This window comes from Thalia democratica, chromosome 2 (genome assembly GCF_965202585.1).
Source record: "Thalia democratica chromosome 2, ktThaDemo2.hap1.1, whole genome shotgun sequence".
In the NCBI taxonomy this organism is placed as follows: domain Eukaryota; kingdom Metazoa; phylum Chordata; class Thaliacea; order Salpida; family Salpidae; genus Thalia; species Thalia democratica.
The window spans coordinates 75146983-75170370 of record NC_139166.1 but is presented as its reverse complement, the minus strand read 5'-3'; the positions used below and the strand labels follow the sequence as shown (position 1 = coordinate 75170370).

Below are 23388 nucleotides of genomic sequence, written 5' to 3'. Positions count from 1 at the left end.
TAAATTATTAAGAAACCGTTGATAGAACTTGAATTAAACTCATTGGTAAACCTAGCTATATAAACTTCTTTATTTGGTAATCATATTAAACAAAGCAAAATCGTTTTTTTTTATTAATTTTGTGGTTTTAAGTTTTTACAAACGTATTTACAAAAGAAAGCAGTATATGCAAAAAATCTGCTGACAACAATAGACCAGCAGTTGACTAACACCTACATACTTTCAAACTTTCTTAAACTTAAAAACCTTTTACAAAATTACTTTTACTCAAGGAGATGCATATAACATTTACGTGATATTTTTTAACTTGCAGTAATAAAAATAACAAAAAATAATAATAAAAAACTACCTTTTCTTGGTAAATTTTTCTGACGAAATCCCCACACTCTTTTTCGTCTGAAGGTATTTGATCCATTGGGTAGCTCCTACAAAGTAAATAATTAATATAATATTCTGATGACCAAAAAATATCCAGGTGAGAAAAATTTAGTATATGAATTTTTTATATCGTTTTTCAATTATCAGTTTTTATCAATTAGCAAAGCTTGTCTCCTACTTCTGAACCTTACATAGTTGCCGGAGTTTCTTAGTGCAAATGAATTGCAACTTGATCAAATAAAAGGCTTTTACAGGGTTCGTGCGCGAAATATTTTTCATTTAGCCTGACTGGGACCAATTTAGCCTGACATTTTTTCAAAGTAAGGAAAATCCTCTTAAGAAGTCATTTTAGATATTGAGGGGTCTTAATTAGTACTATTGTAGTCTCCAACTTCAACTAGCTTTATCTCAAAAATATTAAAATATTTAGAGCTTTAAAAATCTGCATAAAGCAACACATAGTTTGTTACAACTCAATAAAATAAGACTAAATTGTGAAGAAAGTGATTGACCCCCTATGCCCTTAACATAACAAATTCAGTGATAAGTTTTAAAATAAGTGTTATATCTAATCTATTACTAGTGTAAAAATTTAATATATATTATTAAACACAATTGTTCAATTTAATCAAGCACTAAGTAAAAACATTATAACCAGAAGATCTATAATAAAACGACGTGCATTGCCTACTACTACTATTTAGTTGTTGAACTAAACTGTAATGTTTAAACTGTATTTTTTTTATGAATTTTTATAGTTATGACGTATATAATCTACTCAAAACAAAATGAAGATTCTTACATTTTTTTTAGAGATTCAACAAAAGGTATTAAGCATTTATTTTTACAAGTACTGACTGATTTTGTCTTTAATAACTAAATCATTATTTAGAAATAAATTCACATCCTAATTTGATCTTAAAAAGATTTCTCAACTCTTTTTAATCAAAAATGTTGAAGCATTTGAACTAAGAAAAACTGAGATTCTCAAATTTGTAAATAAAAAAACTGATTTAGCCTGACGTTTTTCAACTTTTTTCAAAAAAACTGATTTAACCTGACTTAGCCTGATTTAGCCTGACGCGCACGAACCCTGCTTTTAACTTTCCAAATAGTCATTAAAACTTTTTTATGTTAAACAAAATCCAGGAACCACACAAACAGTCAGTGAAACTTTCCTGATCAAGTGGAAGCTATGTTACAATAAAATCAAACGGTTGTTTGTCAGTGCGAAACATCAAAATAATACTTGAATTTTTACACCAACAATTTCTACCTGATGATCATGTCGCCCCTGATGGGTTTAAGATTGAGCAAGTCCACCAGAGTGGGGTCCCGGTTGCCTTGGTAACACACCGTTGCGCAGAACACTCGCGGAACTAAAACAACAAAAAGATTAGTTAACTTTTTTCAAATGACACTTTTTGTTTGTATAAATTATCAAAGTTTACTTAGAACACAATATATTTTTATTACTAGTAAATTTACTTAATGTATACATACATATAATATTTAAAAAATTTAATAACTAAATATAGTTCATTTTTCTACAATTTTTTCTAGGCAAAGAAAATGTAAAGCTGAACATTTAATTTCAAATAAGCTTTAGAAAAACTTTTGAAATAACAAAAAAGAAACAGTTCTAACGACAATAAAACTTATTTGTTCATCAAACAAACTTTTTCTCTAGGCAAACAAAAAACATACATGTGAAAACTTAATTTTAAATTTCACTTTCAATAAGGTAAGCAAACAGAGAAGGTTTTTAACTTTTTAATTAACTTCCACATATGAAGTATTAATCATGAGGTAGTGGTTCTCGACATTTTTAAATAAATTACATGAAAATAAACTATGTGCCCAAAAGAATATAAAAATTATAAACGATTATTTTTTAAAAATATTTTCTTATGTTTTTAGCGTTTTAATACATAAATACTGTCACTAGAACTGTTAGTTTAATTTATTATCAGGTTTTTCTAATACAAAATATTTATTAACATAATTAAAGAATACTTTTATACCACAACAATTTTTTTGTGCACCGTAAAATAAATTCTATGCACACTACTGTGCACAGGTGCACATGCGAGAACTATTAAAAAATTATTAATAAACAGTTATTCTTAGTAATAGTGAAAACGAATGTTAGAGAACTGCAGCAATATATTACTACTTATAGTTAAAAAAATAATAATTAAATGTTTTGAATTATCTACTAAAGCCTTTTTAGACAAGTTTTTTTTTTCAATATCTAACTATTTATTTATTTATACTTGAAATATTAGTTTAATTGTATTTATAAAGTCATATTCAACTTTCAATAAAAAAGCAACATTTATTTTATTTAGAAGTGAAATACATTATCTTTACACCGAAAAAAGTAAACTTAAGGATTTAAAACTAACAACTTTTATAAATTTAGTTTAAATTTTATACTAAAAGAGTTGAAGTTTTGTTAAGAGCAACAACAACAGCTTTAAAATTAGAGGTTAAAACTTAAACATAAAATGAAAAAAATGCCTTTTTAAAATAACTCATACCTACTACAGATATCTCAAAAATAAAGAAAAAAATATTTATATAGTGGTTCAACATTTTAATGTTTTTAGTTTACAAAAACTTAAAAACAACTAAACTTACCATTGTAAATAAAGATTAACAAAAAAAGTAATTTAGGCTACTTTATGTAATGTTGTAAAAAAAAGAAAATTATAGGCGTAGTTTAGCAAGATTACTGACTAGCAATTTGAAAAATTGAAAACTGCATTTCTTTTACAAAACGAATAGAGAGTATATTAGTTAATTTGAAGATAATTGGCAGGTAATATAAAACAGCTGAAGCGAATCCAGGCAAGGCAAGTGGTGAATTGCCAAACGACAAAACGCTTTGTTGAACTTGACGTTAAACTATCATTAAAAAATATATAGTGCAGAGCATAGCATACAGTTTACATACTTGAAAAAAAGCTTTTTATAAAAAGATTGTTCATGCAAGTTCTTAATCTGATTATAGTATTTCACAGTAATTTTTGAAAACTTTTTTAATAATTTTTGCTTCTTAAATATACTTTTTTAATGAGAAGCATTGTGTATACAATGTAAATGTATATTTTTTAGATTAAAAGCACAAACACCAGGGAAAAATATAGTTAATAAAATCTTTAAGTTATATAAGCAAAGTGACTAAATGTTTTATAATAAACTATAAAATATTTGGAAACTTTTTTATATCACGAACATCGAACTTATAAATTTTATACAGACTTTTGTATTACAACACTGCCGAAATGGGACCTTAGAAAAGAAGTAGTGAGAACAAATAAAAATTTTGCATTTAATTACAAAAATGCAACTTGTGAAATCCGCACAAACAGCCAAACAGATGCCGTACATACCTTTCAAACTCAAAATCGTCTCAGCATTAAAAGCTTTTATTATACTCGATATAGAAAGTTGTGCACACAGAGAAATTAAAAAGTGTTTTTTTATCAGAAACATTTTATACATTTTACGTTACAGAGTTGTTGTACTGCCTAAATTTGCATGTAGGTAAAAAATTGAACACAAATAAAAACCCCGCATTGAAAAACTAAAGCAACTTGAAATCGACAGAAAAAATAAAACTAGTTTTGCAAACCGAATTTTTCCATTCCCCGGCTGAGAACGTGGAATCCTTTGGTCCTTGGCAGCAGATGGTGCTTGAGGGGCTGGTGGCCGTTCTTCCTCGCAAACTCCACGCTTGCCTCGTGCTTCTCCTTCGTGAACCTCGTGCCTTCGCAAAACACTATCAGCTGTGAAAGTTTTATTTGTTGATATATTTGTTAATGTAGGAAACTAAAATATTCGATTTGATTGTCATTCATCTGATTGTGTATTACTTGTGCGAGACTAATGCCAGTTGTTTGTTAAACGTTTGCTGTTTCACTTATAAACATCAACTGTTTCAGTGAGATGTTTTAAAAGGAACTGTATTAATTTAATTTTACAATCATTGTCCTTTTCAACACTTCAATTGTTTAGAAGGGCTGCTGTTTCACTTTAGAAACACTACGCCCACCTGATTGTATTTTTAATAAACCTGTGCTCGTTTTAACCTGTGTATAAACTTTATCAGAGCTGAAACAGTTTTGTAATTTATAAGTGGAACTTCAGTTTTATCAATAATATTAGAAAAAATTTTAAGCACACTTTTCTTTTTTGAAATTGATTTAAACTAATATTTAGAATGACTTCATAAGAAATAGCATATATACAACAAAGAAGCTATAAGTCCAACAAAGCGCATAAAAAGTTCTCAGCACAATTTTAAATTATCCGAGCTTTTTAGACTAGTATAACCCTATGCAAAAAATACATAAAAAAGTACTTTTTTTAAGTTCAAGTTAAAATACAAACAACGAACAGCGAAGGGGTCCTTGTGAGTGGAGAGAGACTTCATGCTCTTCTCGATGATGTGCTTGTCCTGAGCGAAGTTCCTCTTCACCAGTATGAACTCGTTGAAGAACAGTGTCCAGCCCACTATGGGGAGGCACAGCAGCGAGTGCTTGCCCACACCTTTCATGTTCTGTGATTTAAAATAAAATATTTAAAAGCTTATTGCAACTTTTTTTGGTACTTTTTCACTTCAAAATAAATTTCACTAGAAGTTAAGATCCTTTTATTAGTTTTCGAAAAGTCAAAACATATAACAATATAAACTTCTATAACTTTTTCTCAAGCAACTATCTATTGTTTATTTACAAACACATTCAAACAACGTTTTTTTAATTTATCTTCTAAAGTAGTAAGAAAAATAAATAAATTTTGGTTTAACTTTTTAGTTTAAGTATTTGAACATAATAAAATTTATAGCTTTATAATACCTGACAAAAAACTTATATATAGAACTAATTAGATAATAATTTATTGAATAAAAGTTTTGATAAATTAACTAAAGACTGCAACCAAAAGTCATAAAAGTTACTATATTCTGGTATACTTTTAGTTTGTATTAGCTTTATTAATTTAGAATCTTATTTGTTTAGGACTTTAAATATTATATACAAACCAGCTTAACAAAACTTTAATTTGATGTAAACCCTAAAATTAAAGATTTTAGCCTAACTTTAGCTGCTTGTTTTTTAATTGATTTATTATACCTTCCATCTATTTAATTAGCTTACTTTTTTTAGATTAAAGTTATAAATGAAGAGCCCTACTGAGCAAAAAAAAATTTTGTAACAAGAAACTTATTAAACAAATTCTTGCACAAAACATAAATTTAATTCGAACAAACTATCAAGAAAATCGTGAAAAAAACAAATGTTAGCCATAACGTAATTTTATTTATTACTAAAACTAAAGTGTGAAAAAAAAACTATATATTACAAATAACATTAAAAAAAAGTATATTGTTAGTTATAAAAGATAAATAATTTTAAAAAACCGAGTAGTTAGTTTACTAAACTTTTAACCTATAACTTTAAAAAAAGTCAACTTATGACAATATATACTATTTTGTGAAGTTCAAACATTAAAATAAATTTTATTTGTTATTAAATTCCCTTATTAAATAGTTCATTCCACGAAGATAATTTTAAATGTAATTTTATAACTATGACAAATATAGATGTTAAAATTCTACTTACACAGTATTTTTTAATTAAACAAAAGCAACCCAAGTGTTTTTAAACTAGAAGACAAACGTAGATAGATATTTAAAGGAATATCTAATTTATGAAAACGTATATCTAGAAAAAGTATAAAATCATACAAATAAGACTTGTTTTATATATAAAATAAGTTATAAACCTTATAAAAAATCACTATTTAATTATTATATCAGACCAGTCAAAGTTGGAATAGGTAAAAAAAAGTATTACTACTTTTCTTATGTTTCAAGTTAATTCAGTTTTAGTATTTTCCAATGTCAATTATATTCTTGTAATTATGAATTGATTAACTTGATTTTAGTTAACGATTATCCTTCAAGATGTAAGCATGATTTGTTTTTCAATAAAATTTTGAAAATTTGTGCAAAACTATTATTACGTCATTTTACTAAGTTAGAACATTAGAAATTGTTGAGCAAAAACAATTGCAATAGCATTAGTAGTTTTCCATTATATTATTCTACATTGTAATCTACAACAAGGTCCTATAAGGTAAACTCGTTTAAAACTTAGTGTAAGACCTAAATTAGATTATTTTTGCTTTGTAAATCAATCAACTTTACCACACTATTCATTAAAAATTAGTTTAAAACTTATTGTTGGTTTTAATAATGTTTATAATATCTTAGAGTTAATAATTTTCTTACAGTGAAAATTTCTAACAGTTTTCAATGAGAGATTTTTACTTGATTAGACCTTATTGGTCGAAACATTGTAGTAATCTGTTGTATATTCATAATTCTACATTTTATAAACAAAAATTTGTCTAAATTCTTTTTGAATTATACTTGCACAAGTCATTTAAATAAAGATAAACTAAAGAAAAATATTAATATACCTTACAAAAAAATTTAAACTTAATTGTACAAATTTAAAGATTATTTTTAATCCTTTTATTTTTTATTACAATAGACTTATCTGATTTATAAGGTCGAAATTATTTTTTAAAAGATACAATTTAAAACAACTAAATGTTTAAATAGTTCTACATTTTTGTATTAAAAATACTTTTGTTTATTTGATATTTTTATGAGTTTCTAAAATATTTAGACTAAATTTTTTCTTACCAAAACAATAAAACCAATAAGGATTAATTTACATACATGTTTGTCTATATCAAGTTTGACTTTTCAACTTTTGTTTTGTTTTATTTTTGTGATTAATTGCTTAGATAAATATAAAAGATACTTTCAAATAGATAACTTGTAGATACTTTCAAATAATTAAGTCTATTTTTAATACAGCTTGAATAGCGAATAAGTTTTTATATGATAGAAGCAAGTAGTGTTTTGTAAGCAAGTCAATAGCAAGTTTCTACAAAATACTTAATATAAAAACTAGATAATTGAAGGGTGATTAGAAAAATACTTATTTTAAATACAGCTTGATCTATTCAAAATTCGAACTTTTTAGTTAAGCTTTAAAACTACTTGATTTTTTTGTTAAACAAAAGATTTTTAGTTTCTACATTTTTATTAAATAAAAGTCAAAAGCAATGTAACTGTAATATAAGTATAAAAACAGTAACAACTTAATGTTTTACAGTGTTTTTTAGATGAAAATATATTCTATGTACGATTCGAAATAGCTACTCAATCTTTTACTAAACAGACTCTTGTTTTGCAGAAAATATAAATATCAGTTTTCTTTCAATTTAGTTTGTCCTCATGAGCAGCAGCGTGAACAAGACTCTCTGTTTCCTAGCCGTATTTTTGCTGCTTCACCAAGCAAAAGCGCAATTGCTCAAAGGGGAAAGGGCCAAAGTTGGAACGCTGAAACACGTGGTGTACGTGCACTCGTTGCTGAAGGACAAGAGCGGTCGCAACGCGGCGAACAAGCACGGCACCGGAACTCTTATCAGCTACAACTGGGTGCTGACCGCCGCTCACGTTTTCCAAGGCGTGAGCACGACTTACAGGGGAGTTAAATTTGAGTTCAACGTCCTCGAAACAGTCACCGTTGTAGCCGGCACGAAAGACAGCAGCGACACCACTGCTAAAGCGCAGCGCGTTATTGTTAATAAGGACAAAGTTCACATTCACCCGTATTACGCCGTGGACAAGAAATACGACGCGGCCATGATCGATCTGACGGAAAACGCGTTCAAGCCGTCACGGACCGTTTTGCCAGCAATCTTGCTGGAAGCGGGCGTGCAGTTTGACGCCGACGTCAAGTGCGTCATTCAGGGGTGGGGACACAACGAGCTGGTCACTGACGCGGCGACGGGCGAACTGGAGTACACCAACACCTCGCCGCAGCACGCGAGGCAGGGCACGGTCGACCTTCTGCAGGGGGCGGTGTGCGAAAAAGACTACAACGACATTGATTACAAAAAGAAGTACTTGCGCAACCTCTTCAAGTCCAACTTGCAGTTTTGCTACGGCTGCAAAGAGGGAAAGTGCGCGCCGGCGCCCGGAGACTCTGGTTCCCCGGTTGTTTGCGCTCTCGAAACGGGGGCTAACCCTGTACACGAAGGCGTGGTGTTTGCGATGCACAACTACGGGTGCGCGGACAAGAACAAAGTGTGCAACGAAGTCAAAAGCAGCTACGGGTTGGACGTTCGCAAGATCGCGCAGTGGATAGAAGACACGAAGAACGGGCGTAAAACTTCAGTGATCGGTTACTTCACCGGCACGACAGCGTACGCTTTGGGCACAGCAGTCATCTTCTCAGCTTCGTATTACTTCTTGATGTAAACGTATGCAAATACATTTTGTGTAAAAATTCTTAAAAAAGGCAATTTATTTTTGTAAGCTATAGTTGTATGCCATTTTGATCACTTTTTTATGGTTATTAATGATAATAAACGTTTTGTAATTTCAGTTGAAGTTTTAACAGCTTTTTATTTAAATAAATTTATTTTTTAAGTTTGCACCAAAGCTTGTTTCTAAATGAGCTATAAACTTGCTTTGTTAACATAGTCATAAGTATCGATTTTTGGTGTTATACCTACAATTTTACTTTTATGCTACGTTCCTGTAATGTTGTAAAAACTTGTGCTTTTACGTAATATAGTATTTGATGTAAATGTTAACTTTTTAAAAATTGAAAAAAATATTTATTTTAATTTTTACATTAAGTACTTTGTAAGCAAAAATTACTTTAAATAGAAATAGATTAGTAATACTTAATATGTCGCTTAATAAACTCTTGTTTTAGAGAAAAATAAATACTTATGGTAAAAAAATTGTTTTAATTTGGCTTATTTTAATATACATATACAAACATTTTATTTCATATATTTAGCCTTATTACCAACCATACTGACAAGTGCTTAAGGGTACACAAGCTTTAAAAGAAACGCTTAAACTCATTTTGTTCTTTAAAAGAAAAACTTAAGCTTGGTTAAAAAACTACTTCGTCATTATACTAGTAATTGGCAATGGAATCATTAAACAAGTTATAACTGGGTTCTAATTGCAGCTCATAATAAACTATCTATGTTTTATTCATATTTTATATAGCTATTTAAGCTAGATTCAAAGTCCTTAGTTTTAAAAAGTAGTTTAAAATACGTGGTAAAAATTATTTTATTAACAGTCGTTTTATTTAAATATATCTCATGACACTAAACTTGAATGGTTATTGACACACATTAATAAAATACAAACACACTGGTACTAAAACTAAGATGATAGTTTTTGAGAAAACATTTTAATAAAATTGTTTTACGAGTCTTAAAAATTTCCAACTAACCTACTATAAATCGTTTTGCATAGAGTTTAGAAGTTTTAATTATTTTCTAGCATATGATCATATTTTAGCTTATTGAATTATATTTTAAGGCCTCGGGGATAAGTCCCTTTTTGTTTTAGAAAAATTTACTTAAGTCCTCAAATGAAAGCTTAAATTATACACAAAAAAGTGCTTTAACAAAAAAAAAAAGAATTAAAGTAGCAGTTCAGTAAAAGGTTTTCAAAAAAAGTGAATGAAAATGAAAGTTTTTATTTCTAATTATCTCAGAATTCTAAAAAACTTCATAAAAATCTATTTATTCATCATTTCTTACACAATTAACCTCAAATTTTCAAGAAGAGTTCTTTGCATTATAAAAAAAAAGTCTCATTGTAACAGTTTTTCAAAAAATATAAAAAATATTTAAGCATTTTATGAAAAAAACTAGAAAACAGTAATAGCTTTTTTTATTCGAGAAAAAAACAAATTTGACTCAAAATAAAAAGTTATAAAATTGAATTGTTTACTATCAAGTTAAAAACTTGACCAAAATTTTAATACAATTAATAGAAAATGTAGGAAGAAGATAGATTTGTATTAAAATAATATTTTCCCTTTTCCTTCCATAAAGAATCTAGAACTTGCTGACTTGTACCCTTTTATCTCAGAACTAGTATTTTTATAATGGTAAAAGTAACTTATAACCAAATTAAACATACTAAAATAAGATAAACTTGTAAAAAGTGCCTTACCATTTTATGGATTCAATGCAGTCTGAACCAAAGTAATGTTAGATGAGAAGTTATACAAAGATGCAATTAATTTTGAAATGTCAAAGAAAAAAAATATGTATCTGTAATCTTTTAGTATACTATTTGCAACATAACATCTATAAATTTGAGTTACTCATTTTCATTTTAAATTTATATTTTACAAACGTTTCGAAATAAAACTATATTCCTTTAAAAAGTGATAAAATGAATTTTAAAATATTTACTGGGTAAACAGTTTAAAAAGTAAATTAAAAAGTGGTGCTATTTATAAAAACAAGATTTAAACTAGTTACTTATTAAATAAATTCAATTTCGCTTGATAATTTGAAAAATAAATAGAGTTTTATTTTGGAAAGGTTTGTTAAAATAAAAATTTGAAAAGAAAATGAGTAATCTAAATTAATACATGTTATGTTGCAAATTATATAACAAAAGTTACAAAAACCTTCCTACAATAGTAACTGTAACCCATATGGGAAAAATTAAAATAGTTTAATATCATGGTTTGAAATTATAATCTGACTAGTATTATTCGACTGCTTGTGATATCTTATTTAAATTGATAACCTATCAAACCTTGAAAGTAAAAACTATACCATTTAAAAACTTTGTAAAACAAAGATTGATTCAAGTTTTTCAGCATAATAGAATTACTTTACTTTAAGTATTAGAAAGTTGTGAAACATGTATTAAAAACTATTGACAATTTTTTTAGTTTTTAAAAGCAAAACTTAAACTCAAGTGTTGTATTAAGAACAATACAAACCATTTGCTTTTATTTCACTTAATTTGTTAGCATAGGTTTTTTATTAAAGTTTTATTTAAAGTTAGGCAAAAGACTAAAAAATTAAATAATAGAAATAAACGACTAAAAGATTAAGTAAATAAATTTCATATAAAAATAAAGTATACTTTACTGACAAAAAGTATTTTAAAAATAAATGTATCTTGGAACCAAGTAATATTTTTAATTTATATTTCAAAGGCTAAATTTACTATCAAGATAATTCATCATATAAGAATAGCAAATGTACCTGTATCATGCCATAGTAATTTCCTATCATCTGTAGTGCTATCCAGTCTACTTGGTATCGGTGGTTAAGCATCCAAAGTGAGTGCTGTTTGTTGAACGTTGCTAAGGTTTTCTCATCAGCTATCAGATTCAGTTTGTAGTCACCAATCCATTCCGAGTACCCTACCACAACTGAAAAGGATATAAAAAGTTATTAATCATAAATTAGTTGTATGTAGGTTCTAAAATAACTGAAGTTTTAAAAATTAATTTAATTTTAATAAATAGAAATGCTTTATCACTAGTTATGCAATATATTTAGTAGTCTTAATATTTATAATATAAAAAAAGAACTAATTTTCGAATCGTTTACTTAGTTTCAATGCTTTGTACATATCCTCAGAACAAAATAAAGAACAAAGTAAAATTTTTTAAAGAATAACACATTAAAAAACACATTGTGACGTTTCAACTAAAATTGAATAACTTTAGTTAGCCTATTTCAAAAACAACTTATGTACAAGTCAACTTATTTTTTCTTTGTTTGTTCTTGTTTTTGGATTTGTTTGGTTGTTATTTTTTTGTTATTATTTATTGGTTTTTGTTCTTTTAAAATACATGTTTTGATTATGGAGGCAGAGTTGCTGCCTTTCTTTTCTTTTTTAATGATAAATCTTTATTAATTTTTTCAATCTCGTACTTTTCCAAGCAACATAAATGGCATGTTTTTTTGTTTTTCGGTTTTGTTTTGGTTCTGCAGAGTATTTCCCATTTTAAATTATAGTCTTTTTTTGTGTCTTTTAATTCCCAAATATAGTTCGATAATTCGGTATTGTGCCTTTTTAATTTGTTAGTAAAGCTTGCTTTATGGTTGCTATATCTGTTTTTTAATGTTGTACTAGTGGAACCCACGTAAAATTTTGTTATATCTTCTGTTTTTATAGTTGCTCGGTAGATTATATTTTTTGATAGGCAATTATTGTTAAACGGGCATTTTTCTTTCCTGCAGTTGCAGGTTTTCTTGTTGTTTGAAGTTTAGGATGTTTAATATTTTGTTATTGTGTTCAAGAATTTTTGTTTTAAAATTTTCCATACAGCTATAAGAAATTTTGAGTGTGTTCCTGTTAAAAATTTTGTGATATGGGTGGTTTGTGTCAAACTTTTGTGATATGGTTTGTTGTGTTGGGGTAGGGCAAGTAAAACTAAAATTACTGAGATCAATAAACTCATTAATAAAGCATTAATATGCATTCATTTAAAAGGTTGGAATGAAAGTGTTAACAGTATAAAAATAGAAAAGAAAATATTAGATGTTAAAAATATGTTTAAGTATGAGGTAGGAGTTTTTGTGCACAAATTTTGAAAAGATACTTTGCCAGTTAACTTTAAGCCTTACTTTACAAACGTTAATAAAATGCATAATCATCTAACAAGATTTGCCAAAACAAACTATTTTTTTCCCATAGTAAATAGTCTCTTTGGTCTTAAAACATTATCTTACCTTGGTTCTAAACTATGGGAAGAATTGCCTAGAAACTTAATAGATCAGAGCTATCTTGGAGCATTTCAATATGGAATGAGAGAAAACTTACTTAGAAGACAATCAGAAAAATATCAAGCTTAATCTTTACCAATAGTTAAACTTATATCTTTGTATTGGTGTTTGTACTTTTTTTTTGGGCTGATTTCTATTGGTCTTATAAACTGGGTGAAGGTAGAGCTGGATTGGTATAGGTTGGTTTTATTATTTTTATTATTTTATTTGTTATATATACATTTTTAATTTGTTTCTTGTACATAAAATTTAATAGTATTGTTTTGTCCTCATTGACAGTGTGATTAAACAAGTAGATGTATTATTTTTCTTTTTTAATTCTATTTTGTAGTTTTTTGTTTACTATATATTAATTGTCAATATGTTTCAGAAGATAGAGATTTTAAATTTAGAAGTAAAAACTTGATATTTTTTAGACATTCTGGTTATTTAATTTTATTTGTTAAAAATTAGTTTTAGGTTTACAAACAGTTTATTTAACTCAGTTAAATACTTTTATTATTACTTTATTTTTCAGAATATTTGTTAAGTTTTATTTTTTTTTTTCAAATTTAGCTGTTTATTGTTAGGAGTGATTTTATTTTAAGTAGTTTAAATAAGTTCTATCAATTATTGGTGCTAGATTTTATTGTTTAAAACTGAGTTTTTACAAATCTATAAAACAATTAAACATTTTTTTTTGCTCTATTTTTATTTACCTACAAACACATATACTAGAAATTTAAAGACACTACTTTAAAATACATGGCGCTCTTACAGTTTTATGACATTACTAAACATTTTATGTATACTGACATTACTAACTCTTCCCATTTATTCAATTTTGAGATATTTGTTGCATTTTTTGTGGTTACTCTTGTAGAAAGGGCAACAAGAAAAATGTGAATGTACATGATCATAAAAATAGAAATCTAGGGGAGGAGACGGTGTGGAGCCCATGGTAGACTATGGTTTCCATGGTCAATATTGGCAGTAATGGGTTAAAAAAGGGTGCTTACCATTTTTAAACTTAAAAAAAAAAATTGTATATACAGTTACTTTCTAAGTTTTTGTTTTTATTTTTTCATTATTGTTTTAAGGCCATAGGGGGGTAGGCCATGTTTTTTACAAATTGATCTTATTTTATAGAGTTTTTACTAAGCTTCAAGTTGCTTTTTACCGTTTTTAAAAATTCGAATTAGTTTTTGAGATATGACCGGCCAAAGTCGGGCCGCATAACAGGTTTCTTATGGGGAAGGAAAAACTAAAACGGCGAAAAAAGACTAATGCATTCAAAATCTATCTCCTCCTTCATTTTTTAAGCAATCTTCTTCAAACTTGCACAGTCTATTCTTTATACAATAACAAAAAAACGTTATTTGTGACTTTAAAAAATTTTAAGTAAAAATACTTTTTTTTTGAAAAAAAAAATTTTTTTTGATAAAAAATCACTTTTTTTTTTAATTTTTGTCATAAAATTTTTATTTTTTGAAATTATTAAAATTCACAAATAACGTTTTTTTCTTATAATGTAAGGAACATTTCCTGAAAATTTGAAGAAGATTGCTTGAAAAATGAAGGAGAAGATAGATTTTAAAGCCCGTTTTTAAAAACTCGAGAAAAACGGCTTTAAAGTTACCCTTTATATACCCTTTATAAAGAAAACCCTTTATATAACCGGTCATAAAAAAAAAGTTACTTAATATTTTTAAAATCTAAAAAAAGGATCTGAAAGATTATGAAATTTACTATAATATAAGTCTATATGTTATTTTTGGTCAAAAAATGGCTTCTCTGACTTTTCCTGACTTTTTCCTGACTTTTTACCAAACTTTTCCTGACTTTTAAATTAAACTTATTCTAAAATACATAATCTAACACTTAAAACTATATAAAGCTTTCAATCTAGTTTTAATACAGCTTAAAAACAACAGTTTTTGCTGAATTCTATTATCAAACTTCCATTACATCACTTGAACCATCTGTGTATGATTGATGTTTGTAATAAACAGCTCTATCAGCAAAATACTTGTATTATTGCCTTAAAACACAGCTTGTCTGAAAAAAGGCACAATTTTTTTTACAATTTCCTAGCATAAATGTATATAAATAAACAAACGACATATAAGGAACTTTTACAATTAAAACCTTGAATTATTAACGAACTTTTATAATAAAAAAGCTTAAAACAGTAACTAATATTTACAGTTGAAACCTTAAAACATTTAAGAACACAATTTTTTAGAATTTCCTAGCATAAATGTATCTAAATAAACGGAACGACATATAAGGAACTTTAACAATTAAAACCTCAAAACAATAACGAACTTTTACAGTTAAAACATTAAAACAGTAAAGAACTTAATCAAATACTGTTTTTTAAATGTATGTACTAAAATTTATTTTTTTCGTTTTTTATTAGCACTTCAACCTCTTCATCTAATGAAGAATTGGTTTCCTTCATTTGAACTGCATTCCGCTTCATTTTCTTGGCAGTTAAAATTATTTGCCTCATTTTATTTTATCGCTCTCATCTGCTTCCCCTACACTTGTTGAAGAGAATATTTTCTTTAAATCAAGCCACAACTTGTGGACTTCATTTCTTTTCTTTTAGCAGTAATTTATTTTTACTTTCAGTTATAAATATTTCCTCTTATCATTTAGTATAAAATTTGTAACAAATAAATATACTCTTATTTACTTTAAAAACTTAAGTTACTCTACAAAAAACACAAATAAAACTTAATCTTGGCATATATCTCTCTTATAACTTATTTTATAAATTTAAACAACTTTGAAAAAATTATAAAGAGGTAAAGTATACACATTAACTTGTTACACAAAATACTAAACTAACTGCTTAGTTAAAAAAAACTCAATTATTTAAACAAAAAACACTTTGATTCTAAAATTATGCTAAATAAACTTTTGAATTCTATTATCAAACTTCCATTACATCACTTGAACCATCTGTGTATGATTGATGTTTGTAATAAACAGCTCTATCAGCAAAATACTTGTATTATTGCCTTAAAACACAGCTTGTCTGAAAAAAGGCACAATTTTTTACAATTTCCTAGCATAAATGTATATACTATAATTATATAAAAAACACAAATAAACTTAATCTTGGCATATACCTCTCTTATAACTTATTTTATAAATTTAAACAACTTTGAAAAAATTATAAAGAGGTAAAGTATACACGTTAACTTGTTACATAAAATACTAAACTAACTGCTTAGTTATAAAAAACTCAATTATTTATTTAAACAAAAAACACTTTGATTCTAAAATTATGCAAAATAAACTTTTGTGTATATATCACAGTTTCACTATGGAAGTATCCTTACTACAGATCATCAATACTAAAAAGCTTACAAAATCTGCTTGTTCAAGTAGGGTACTTGTTCAATATGCTAATAGAAAATTTTTGCAGTTTTGTAAAGGATATTTTACTATTTTATACCAGATGAAGGCATTGAAAATAAAATTAAATATTTTTGTAAATTTCTAGGAAAATTTTGGATTTTTTTTCTGACTTCAAAGAACTTTTAATTAATTTTTACCATTAGAAGACTTTCGAAAACAAGGAATTTTGTAAATTTAAACTGACAAAGTCTGACTTTTTTTTTTAATTTTGTCAAATTTCCTGACTTTTCCTGACTTTTTTTCAAAACCTCCCATTTTTTCCTGACTTTTCCTGACCGAATGGCAACCCTGTTTATTTCGCTTAGCATGAAAAGTCCTACCATGTCGCACACTTTGGCTCCATTGTAGGATCCCATGCTAACGTTAAAGAGGTCAGAGGTGTTTATTTTTTCTCATGTTTTGTTTTTGTTAAAGATTGTAGACTTGCAGGAATGTAGTATTAACTTTTGATCGTTGTTCGTGATTGGTGTGAATTTTTCAGCAAATTTTAGTGAGTTAATTAAAGTTGTTTTTGTTATGGATGGGTAAAATTTAGTGATATCAAATTTTATGAATCAGGTTTTAGGGGTTATTTTTAATTTATTGAACCAATTTATAACGCTGTCAGTGTTTTTCCATTGATTTAGTTTTGAGCCTATTATTGTTCTTTTATTTATTGTGTCTAGTGTCTAGTGAATTTGTTGAAAGGGGATTTGGAGGGGTTCAAAACTCTACAGTTAGTTTGTTAGGAAAATATTTTTTGTGGTCTTTGATTGTAATGAATGAGGAGGATGTTATATTCTTGATATCTTTTTTCATGGTGTTTAATAAACTATTGTTGTATTTTTTTAATTTAATGTTACTTATTAACTTGTACAAAGCGTTTTCAAAATCAGCTATCCTTGCCTCCGGTGGTGTAGTAGTCTTAATATATTTTTCACAAATAAACTAAGCAAGTTTTAAAAACTCTAAGATAAACTAACAACTACAGTAATTGATGATACTATTTATTTTTTAGTTAACAACACTTTTAAAAGCTTTTTTGTACTACTACTACATAAGCTAATGTAGGACTCTTTTTAGAAAAAAAAACATTTTGATTCTCTTATATGAAAGTATAAAACATAAACTATAAATCAGTTTTTATATAACAGTAAAAGTTATTTTTTGAGATATGATTATTCTTGCAAAAATTTTCTGATTTAAACCTATGGATCGCATTATTTTTTTAACATTTTGTATAAAAATGTGACATTTGTTTTTTGAGGTAGATACCTTTAAATTTTTGGCAAGTCTTCCAAGCAATTTATTTATAAAAATCTGTCAACTAGACTTTTAAAAGTGGAAAAAACAAAGAATATATGACCAAAACATTAAAAAAATTCTTTTGTTTAAAAACTATTTTTACATACTTTTTTTAATTTTGTAAACATTAAACTGAGAAAGTTTGAAAAATAATGCTCATAAATAAATTGTAAAAAATATTGCTCTTAACGAATCTATAAAACTATCAAACTATGATCGCTCATACCTTAAAAGTTATTCAAAACTTCAACTAATTGTATAAAAAATTTAATAATTTAGTTTTATACGAAAAAAGTTAAGACTATAAAGCTATTTACCTCCTCTATGCCCTTAAAAATTTTAGATTTTGTAAGTTTTAAAGTTTATTTAATACTTTAAAATATTTAATTTGAAAAAATATATTATGAGTAAACTAAAGTTTACTTGAAAAATATTATCAGCTGATAAAATTGAGATTATTTTTTAAGTGTTAAAGAAAAAGAACTACTTTTATATAAGCTTAGAAACTTCATATATTTCTACAGCATAAACTCTTAAATTGCAAAAAGCTTTATAAATATTCTTACTTTAAATAACTTAAAGATTTTTTTAAATGCTGACTTTAAATCAAGCTAAAGAATTTTTGCAATTTTTATTTCGCCACCTTGTATACAACAACTGTTTTTTAAATACTTTTTTCATTAAATGTGCTACAAATTTTAACTACAGGGTTGCCAATGATTTTTTTTAATTTTTTTAGGTTTTCTAAATTTCTTTCAGATTTTTAATAGCACAAGTTTTTTGGTCCTTTTGTAATACAAAATTAAATTTAAGGTTAAAAACTGATTTAATTAGTATAAAAACATTGAAAACATACTGTAAAACTACTTGAAATATATGTTTTATTAAAAAAATTTAATGATAATTTCTTTACTTTTTAATATGATAGATTCTCTAATGTCACTAAAATTTCATTAATTTACATGTGGAAATACTTTAAAATTCCAGGTCTTTAAGGTTTTTTTTGTGGTTTTTCCAAAATTACTTTGATTCCAGGTTATTTCAGGTTGTTTTACCAAAATTGCTAAACTCGAGATTTACAAGGTTTTTGGCAAGCATGTAACTATTTTACCTATTAAAAAATTGTATTATTTGTGGTTATTTTTGTAGATAATTTCCAATACAAACACATGAACTGAAATTTTTTTATTGCCAATTTTCATGGAAATTTAAACAAGGTTGCCACTCGTTTTTCCAAAAAATTTTCCAGGTTTTCCAAACTTCTTCCAGGATTTTAAAAGTACAAATTTTTGGGTCTATTTTTAGTTTAAAGTTAAGTTTAAGGTAAGAAACTGTGTTAAACACTATAAAAACATTGAAAAGATACTGTAAAGCTACTTTAAATATGTTTTTTAATAAAAAAAATTGATGATGACAAAAAATGTTTATTTATATGATATATTTTTTGAGACAAATCGAAATTATACAACTGAACATGTGAAAATTGTTAAAATTTCAGGTTTTTCCAAGTTTTTTTAGTAATTTTTGTTCAAATTTTCAGGTTTTTTTCAAAATTTCCCAAATTCCAGGTTTTTCCAGGATTCCAGGTAAAGTGGCAACCCTGTTTAAAAATTCAATAAAAATATTATCCTTCATTTTTTGAACAATTGACCTCAAAACTTCAAGAAGCAATATTTAAACAGTTAAAAAACATTTTAAATGTAAAAACTTATAAAAAGATTAAAGTTTGAGATGAATAAAAAGGTTTTTTCTAACATTTTCAACCTTATTTGGTAAAAAATATCCTACATTACAAAGAGTTAAATGTTATAGTTAAATGCTTTTCAATTATTCGCTAAATTTTATACTACTACATCAAAGAATTTTTCAAATAATATTGTGAACAAAAAAAATTGTTTTTAATATTAACTATTTTTCAAGTTTACTTAAAACTATTTGTTTATTATAGTTTGTAATATTTTAAATATATTTGAAATTTAGTTTAAAAAAATTCTAATTCTATTATCACAAAAGTCATAGCTAATAGCAAATTTTAATTTTGATTTATTTCAATTTACTTAATAACAAAAAATATAGTTGTTTCTAAGCATTTCTTAGTGTAAGTATAAAATATAAAATAAAAGTAAAATAAAAAATCCATATAATTATTATTTTAAGTCTGTGTGCTTAAATAATTATGGCAAGTCTAGCAAAACTGTCCTTCAAATGACCTATGCAGACTTAACTTTTAAACCAAACCAAACTATATAGACAAATGAATTATTTTAAAACTCTTAACTACTTGTTTTATAATTTGAATCCTAATAAGAGTGTGTGTTCTGATGTTCCTAGTATTTTTTGGTGAAGCTTAGTGAAAAAAATATTTCACCATATGATTCTAATCTGTAAAAGAAGTTTGCTGAAAATGGTATGTTACCTGAGTCTCTTATACATACTAAAGCATACCAAAATACAAAAGTTGTTAAAAATATTATGTAAACTAAAATATACCTATTTCTCTTTTTTCAACCCTTTCTAAAATTTTTGATTCATTATTGTGTGAGAGACTGGGTAGTTACTTTCTTTTAAATGATTTACTGCATTGTAAACAATAATTGTTTAGGAATTATAGTACAATTGAGTTAGCAGTAAATCAGATTGATCAGGAAATAATTGAGGCTGGTAAAAAAAAAGGTAAATTGTTTTGTTTTTTTGGATCTTGCAAAGGCTTTTAATAGGACTAGTGATAAAAGTTTATTACAACTTAAAGGTTATAACACAAAATGCTCGATGTTAAATTTAATTGAAGGATATTTAAAAAACAGAAGTCATTCTACTGTTATAAATTTTGTTTTTCCTGATTGTAAAATTTTGAATGCTAGAATACCTCAGGGTCATTCTTGTTTAGGTCTGTTGTTGTTTATTGTGTATGTAAATGACATATTTATTAAACTGAGATTTTTTGCAGATAATGCTTGCTTGAGTTTTTAAAATTATGATTCTGACCTATTCTATCATATATATATATATGATATTGAGAAAAACTGATCAATGTTTTTAATTGTGATCAGAAACAAAGTTTTTATTTTTTTATAGAACTGCATAAAGAGTCGATGCTAACAATTTTGTGATTGAGCAGAGTGAAAATTTTAAATATCTAGGTTAGGTATTAGACTACAATTGTTGAAATGGAAGGTAAATTTAAAGTTTCCTAAGTATAAGCTTTATGAAGCTATTTTATGGCGTCAAAATTGAGGTATTAATTGGATCTGATTACTTTGAAAATAGTGTATTTCAGTTTGTTTTACTCAGATACTCAGTATTGTACATTAGCCTGGGTCCACTAGTTGCCATTTAAAGCCATATGTTAGTAAGCAAAAGAGAATCATAAAATACACTTATTGCTTGCCTGCACTGACTTTAAATTCTTTAACAAACTGGTATTCTGAAGTTTGATGAGGTAGTTAATCTGTAAGTTGATACAGGATCCTTTGAAAGGATTTAAATTTGACCACAGTTCCTTTACTCCAATTAGTATGGCTCATACACACAAAACCAGTAATTCAAAAACTATAACTTTGTACTTGAAAGACCTAGAACAGGATTTGGTCTAAACTTCTCCGTGTATTAAAATCTAGGTTATGGACTAGTGTTACAGAAAATCTGAAGTAATTACCTAGCATGATGTTATACCAATATTAAGCTGAATTTATATAATTAACTGCATATTTATATTTCTATACTTATATTAGATGTCTTTTTCAACTAAATAAGTAAAAACTATCATTAAGCTTGGTTTAAATTTAACTATTTAAAACTAAACTGCAAAAAATGCATAACACTTTTTACAGCTTTTAACAGTTATCTAGTTTACATTTTAGTTTATAAATATACATTTTTACAGTTATAGAATAAAATTCACTTAATAATTAATCCCAGTAAATCAAGCTAAATACATAAAATCTAAAGCAATATAATTACTTTATATGATAAAATAAAAGCAATTAAGTATTTAAGTTTTATTAGTTTATGATAAAAAAAAAATTAATTACAATTTTGTATTTAAATAGCTTGTTTAATACAAATACTTTTTAGAATAAAAATATAAGGCTATAAACATTGATTTTTAGCTTAACAGTATGAATTTTAAACACATTGAATATAAATACAAATATAAGGCTAACTACATAATTTCAGCTTTATATTAGTGAGACATCATGCTAGGTAATTATCAAATCTTAGTATAATTAAAAATGATGAGTTTAAATAAAGCTAAGAAAACTCTAAATTCACAGAAATGTGTGATTGATGTTGCATGTGATTATCCCTAGTTGTGTGTAGTTGCTATTTTGGGACAGTAAAATTACATATATGAGGAAGGATCCTGCCCAAACGCATCTAGCAACCAAGTCCCGCCAGGGCTTCCCCCAGAGGGTGAAGACTAACTTGAGGAATGAGGCAAACGGCACCAAGGTGTTTGTCAAGAGCCATGGCGTCAAGCCAGAGCTCGTTTCTCCCATCCCTTAGAAATTCATTGCTTAGATTGATGAATAAATTTTGAAAATATAATCTTAAACACTTGTTTTTCTTGGAAAACTCTGTGTGGCCTGATGGCATAGGGGTCCTAATTACAGCCTTGAAAACTTTCTGATTTGAACATTGTAAGATCAAAACCCATGGACAAGAAAATACAAAAAACAACATATCTTGTTTAAAGGGAGTAGCATGCAAATGTTTTTTTACTAAAAAAATTATAATAAAAAGTTTAAATTAAAAACTTTACTTTTTTGTAAAATGTCCTTTTATAACTATGGAAAAAATATCCATCTAAAATGTAGTAAAACTAATGAAAATTATATTTATGTTGCTAGCTATAATTCAAAAAAAAAAACAAACAACAATGTAAAACTAACTTCCCCAATGAAGATGTGTGAAAAATCCAACTAGTTTTCTTTGCAGATCAACTTTACCAAAAAGCAAAAGTGGCAGTGTAAGAGTGTGGAAAAACGCCACTACTACAGACGCTGATACAAACACAGATACTGAAAGCATTTGCTTAAAAACAGTCAATGTATTCATCATTGTCTTTGTCACCCTTTTTGTGGATCTCAACCACTTTACTTTTAGTTAAGAACTCTGGAACAACTAAACAATCTTAATTTTCAATTCAAATTGGTGATTTCCCTTAGACATAACAGTCACATAAAATGGTATATTGAATTAGTGAACAAAATTAGTAGATAAGTTGATGTAGATTGCTACTTTAGAACTTTGTATTTATTTCATTGAAAAGTTTTCGATCGAAAATAAAGTATTAATTTTTTAAGTAGGTCTATTTTGTGTTAAATATGATAATTATACATTGAAAAGCTTCACTTTTTTATTCATAGGAAAAAATAACAAACTATATTAGACAAATACATCAATTCAATAGTATGAATCAAGTTAATTTATAGATAAAATGTTTCTATTTATAGTTGACTTTCTACTTTGTTTTTTCAAAATTTAGTAAAAATATTTTTATTTAATTTACTTTATAATACTATAAAAGCTTTAAAACACGGGCAATATTTTTTTTACGAAAAAGTGTTTTAAACTTAAACAATTAAAATACTCGTTAATCGAAGTGATTTTTAATGATGTCATTACAAAATTTCTATTTTTAAC

The 23388-nt window shown here is 26.5% G+C and overlaps 1 protein-coding gene across 1 annotated transcript in view; it reads right to left on the bottom strand.

Moving 5' to 3' along the window:
• Positions 1 to 22825, bottom strand: part of LOC145829615 (1-acyl-sn-glycerol-3-phosphate acyltransferase gamma-like) — a 28520-nt gene extending 5695 nt beyond the window's left edge. Inside the window, exons 1-6 of the mRNA XM_082937459.1 lie at positions 22635 to 22825; positions 11515 to 11684; positions 4784 to 4945; positions 4019 to 4172; positions 1655 to 1757; positions 350 to 425 (exon numbers count right to left, since the gene is read on the bottom strand). Of these exons, the coding sequence (XP_082793585.1) occupies positions 350 to 425; positions 1655 to 1757; positions 4019 to 4172; positions 4784 to 4945; positions 11515 to 11684; positions 22635 to 22803 (834 nt within the window). The 5' untranslated portion in view covers positions 22804 to 22825. The remainder of the gene's footprint in view (positions 1 to 349; positions 426 to 1654; positions 1758 to 4018; positions 4173 to 4783; positions 4946 to 11514; positions 11685 to 22634) is intronic.
• Positions 22826 to 23388: the final 563 nt, after the last annotated feature.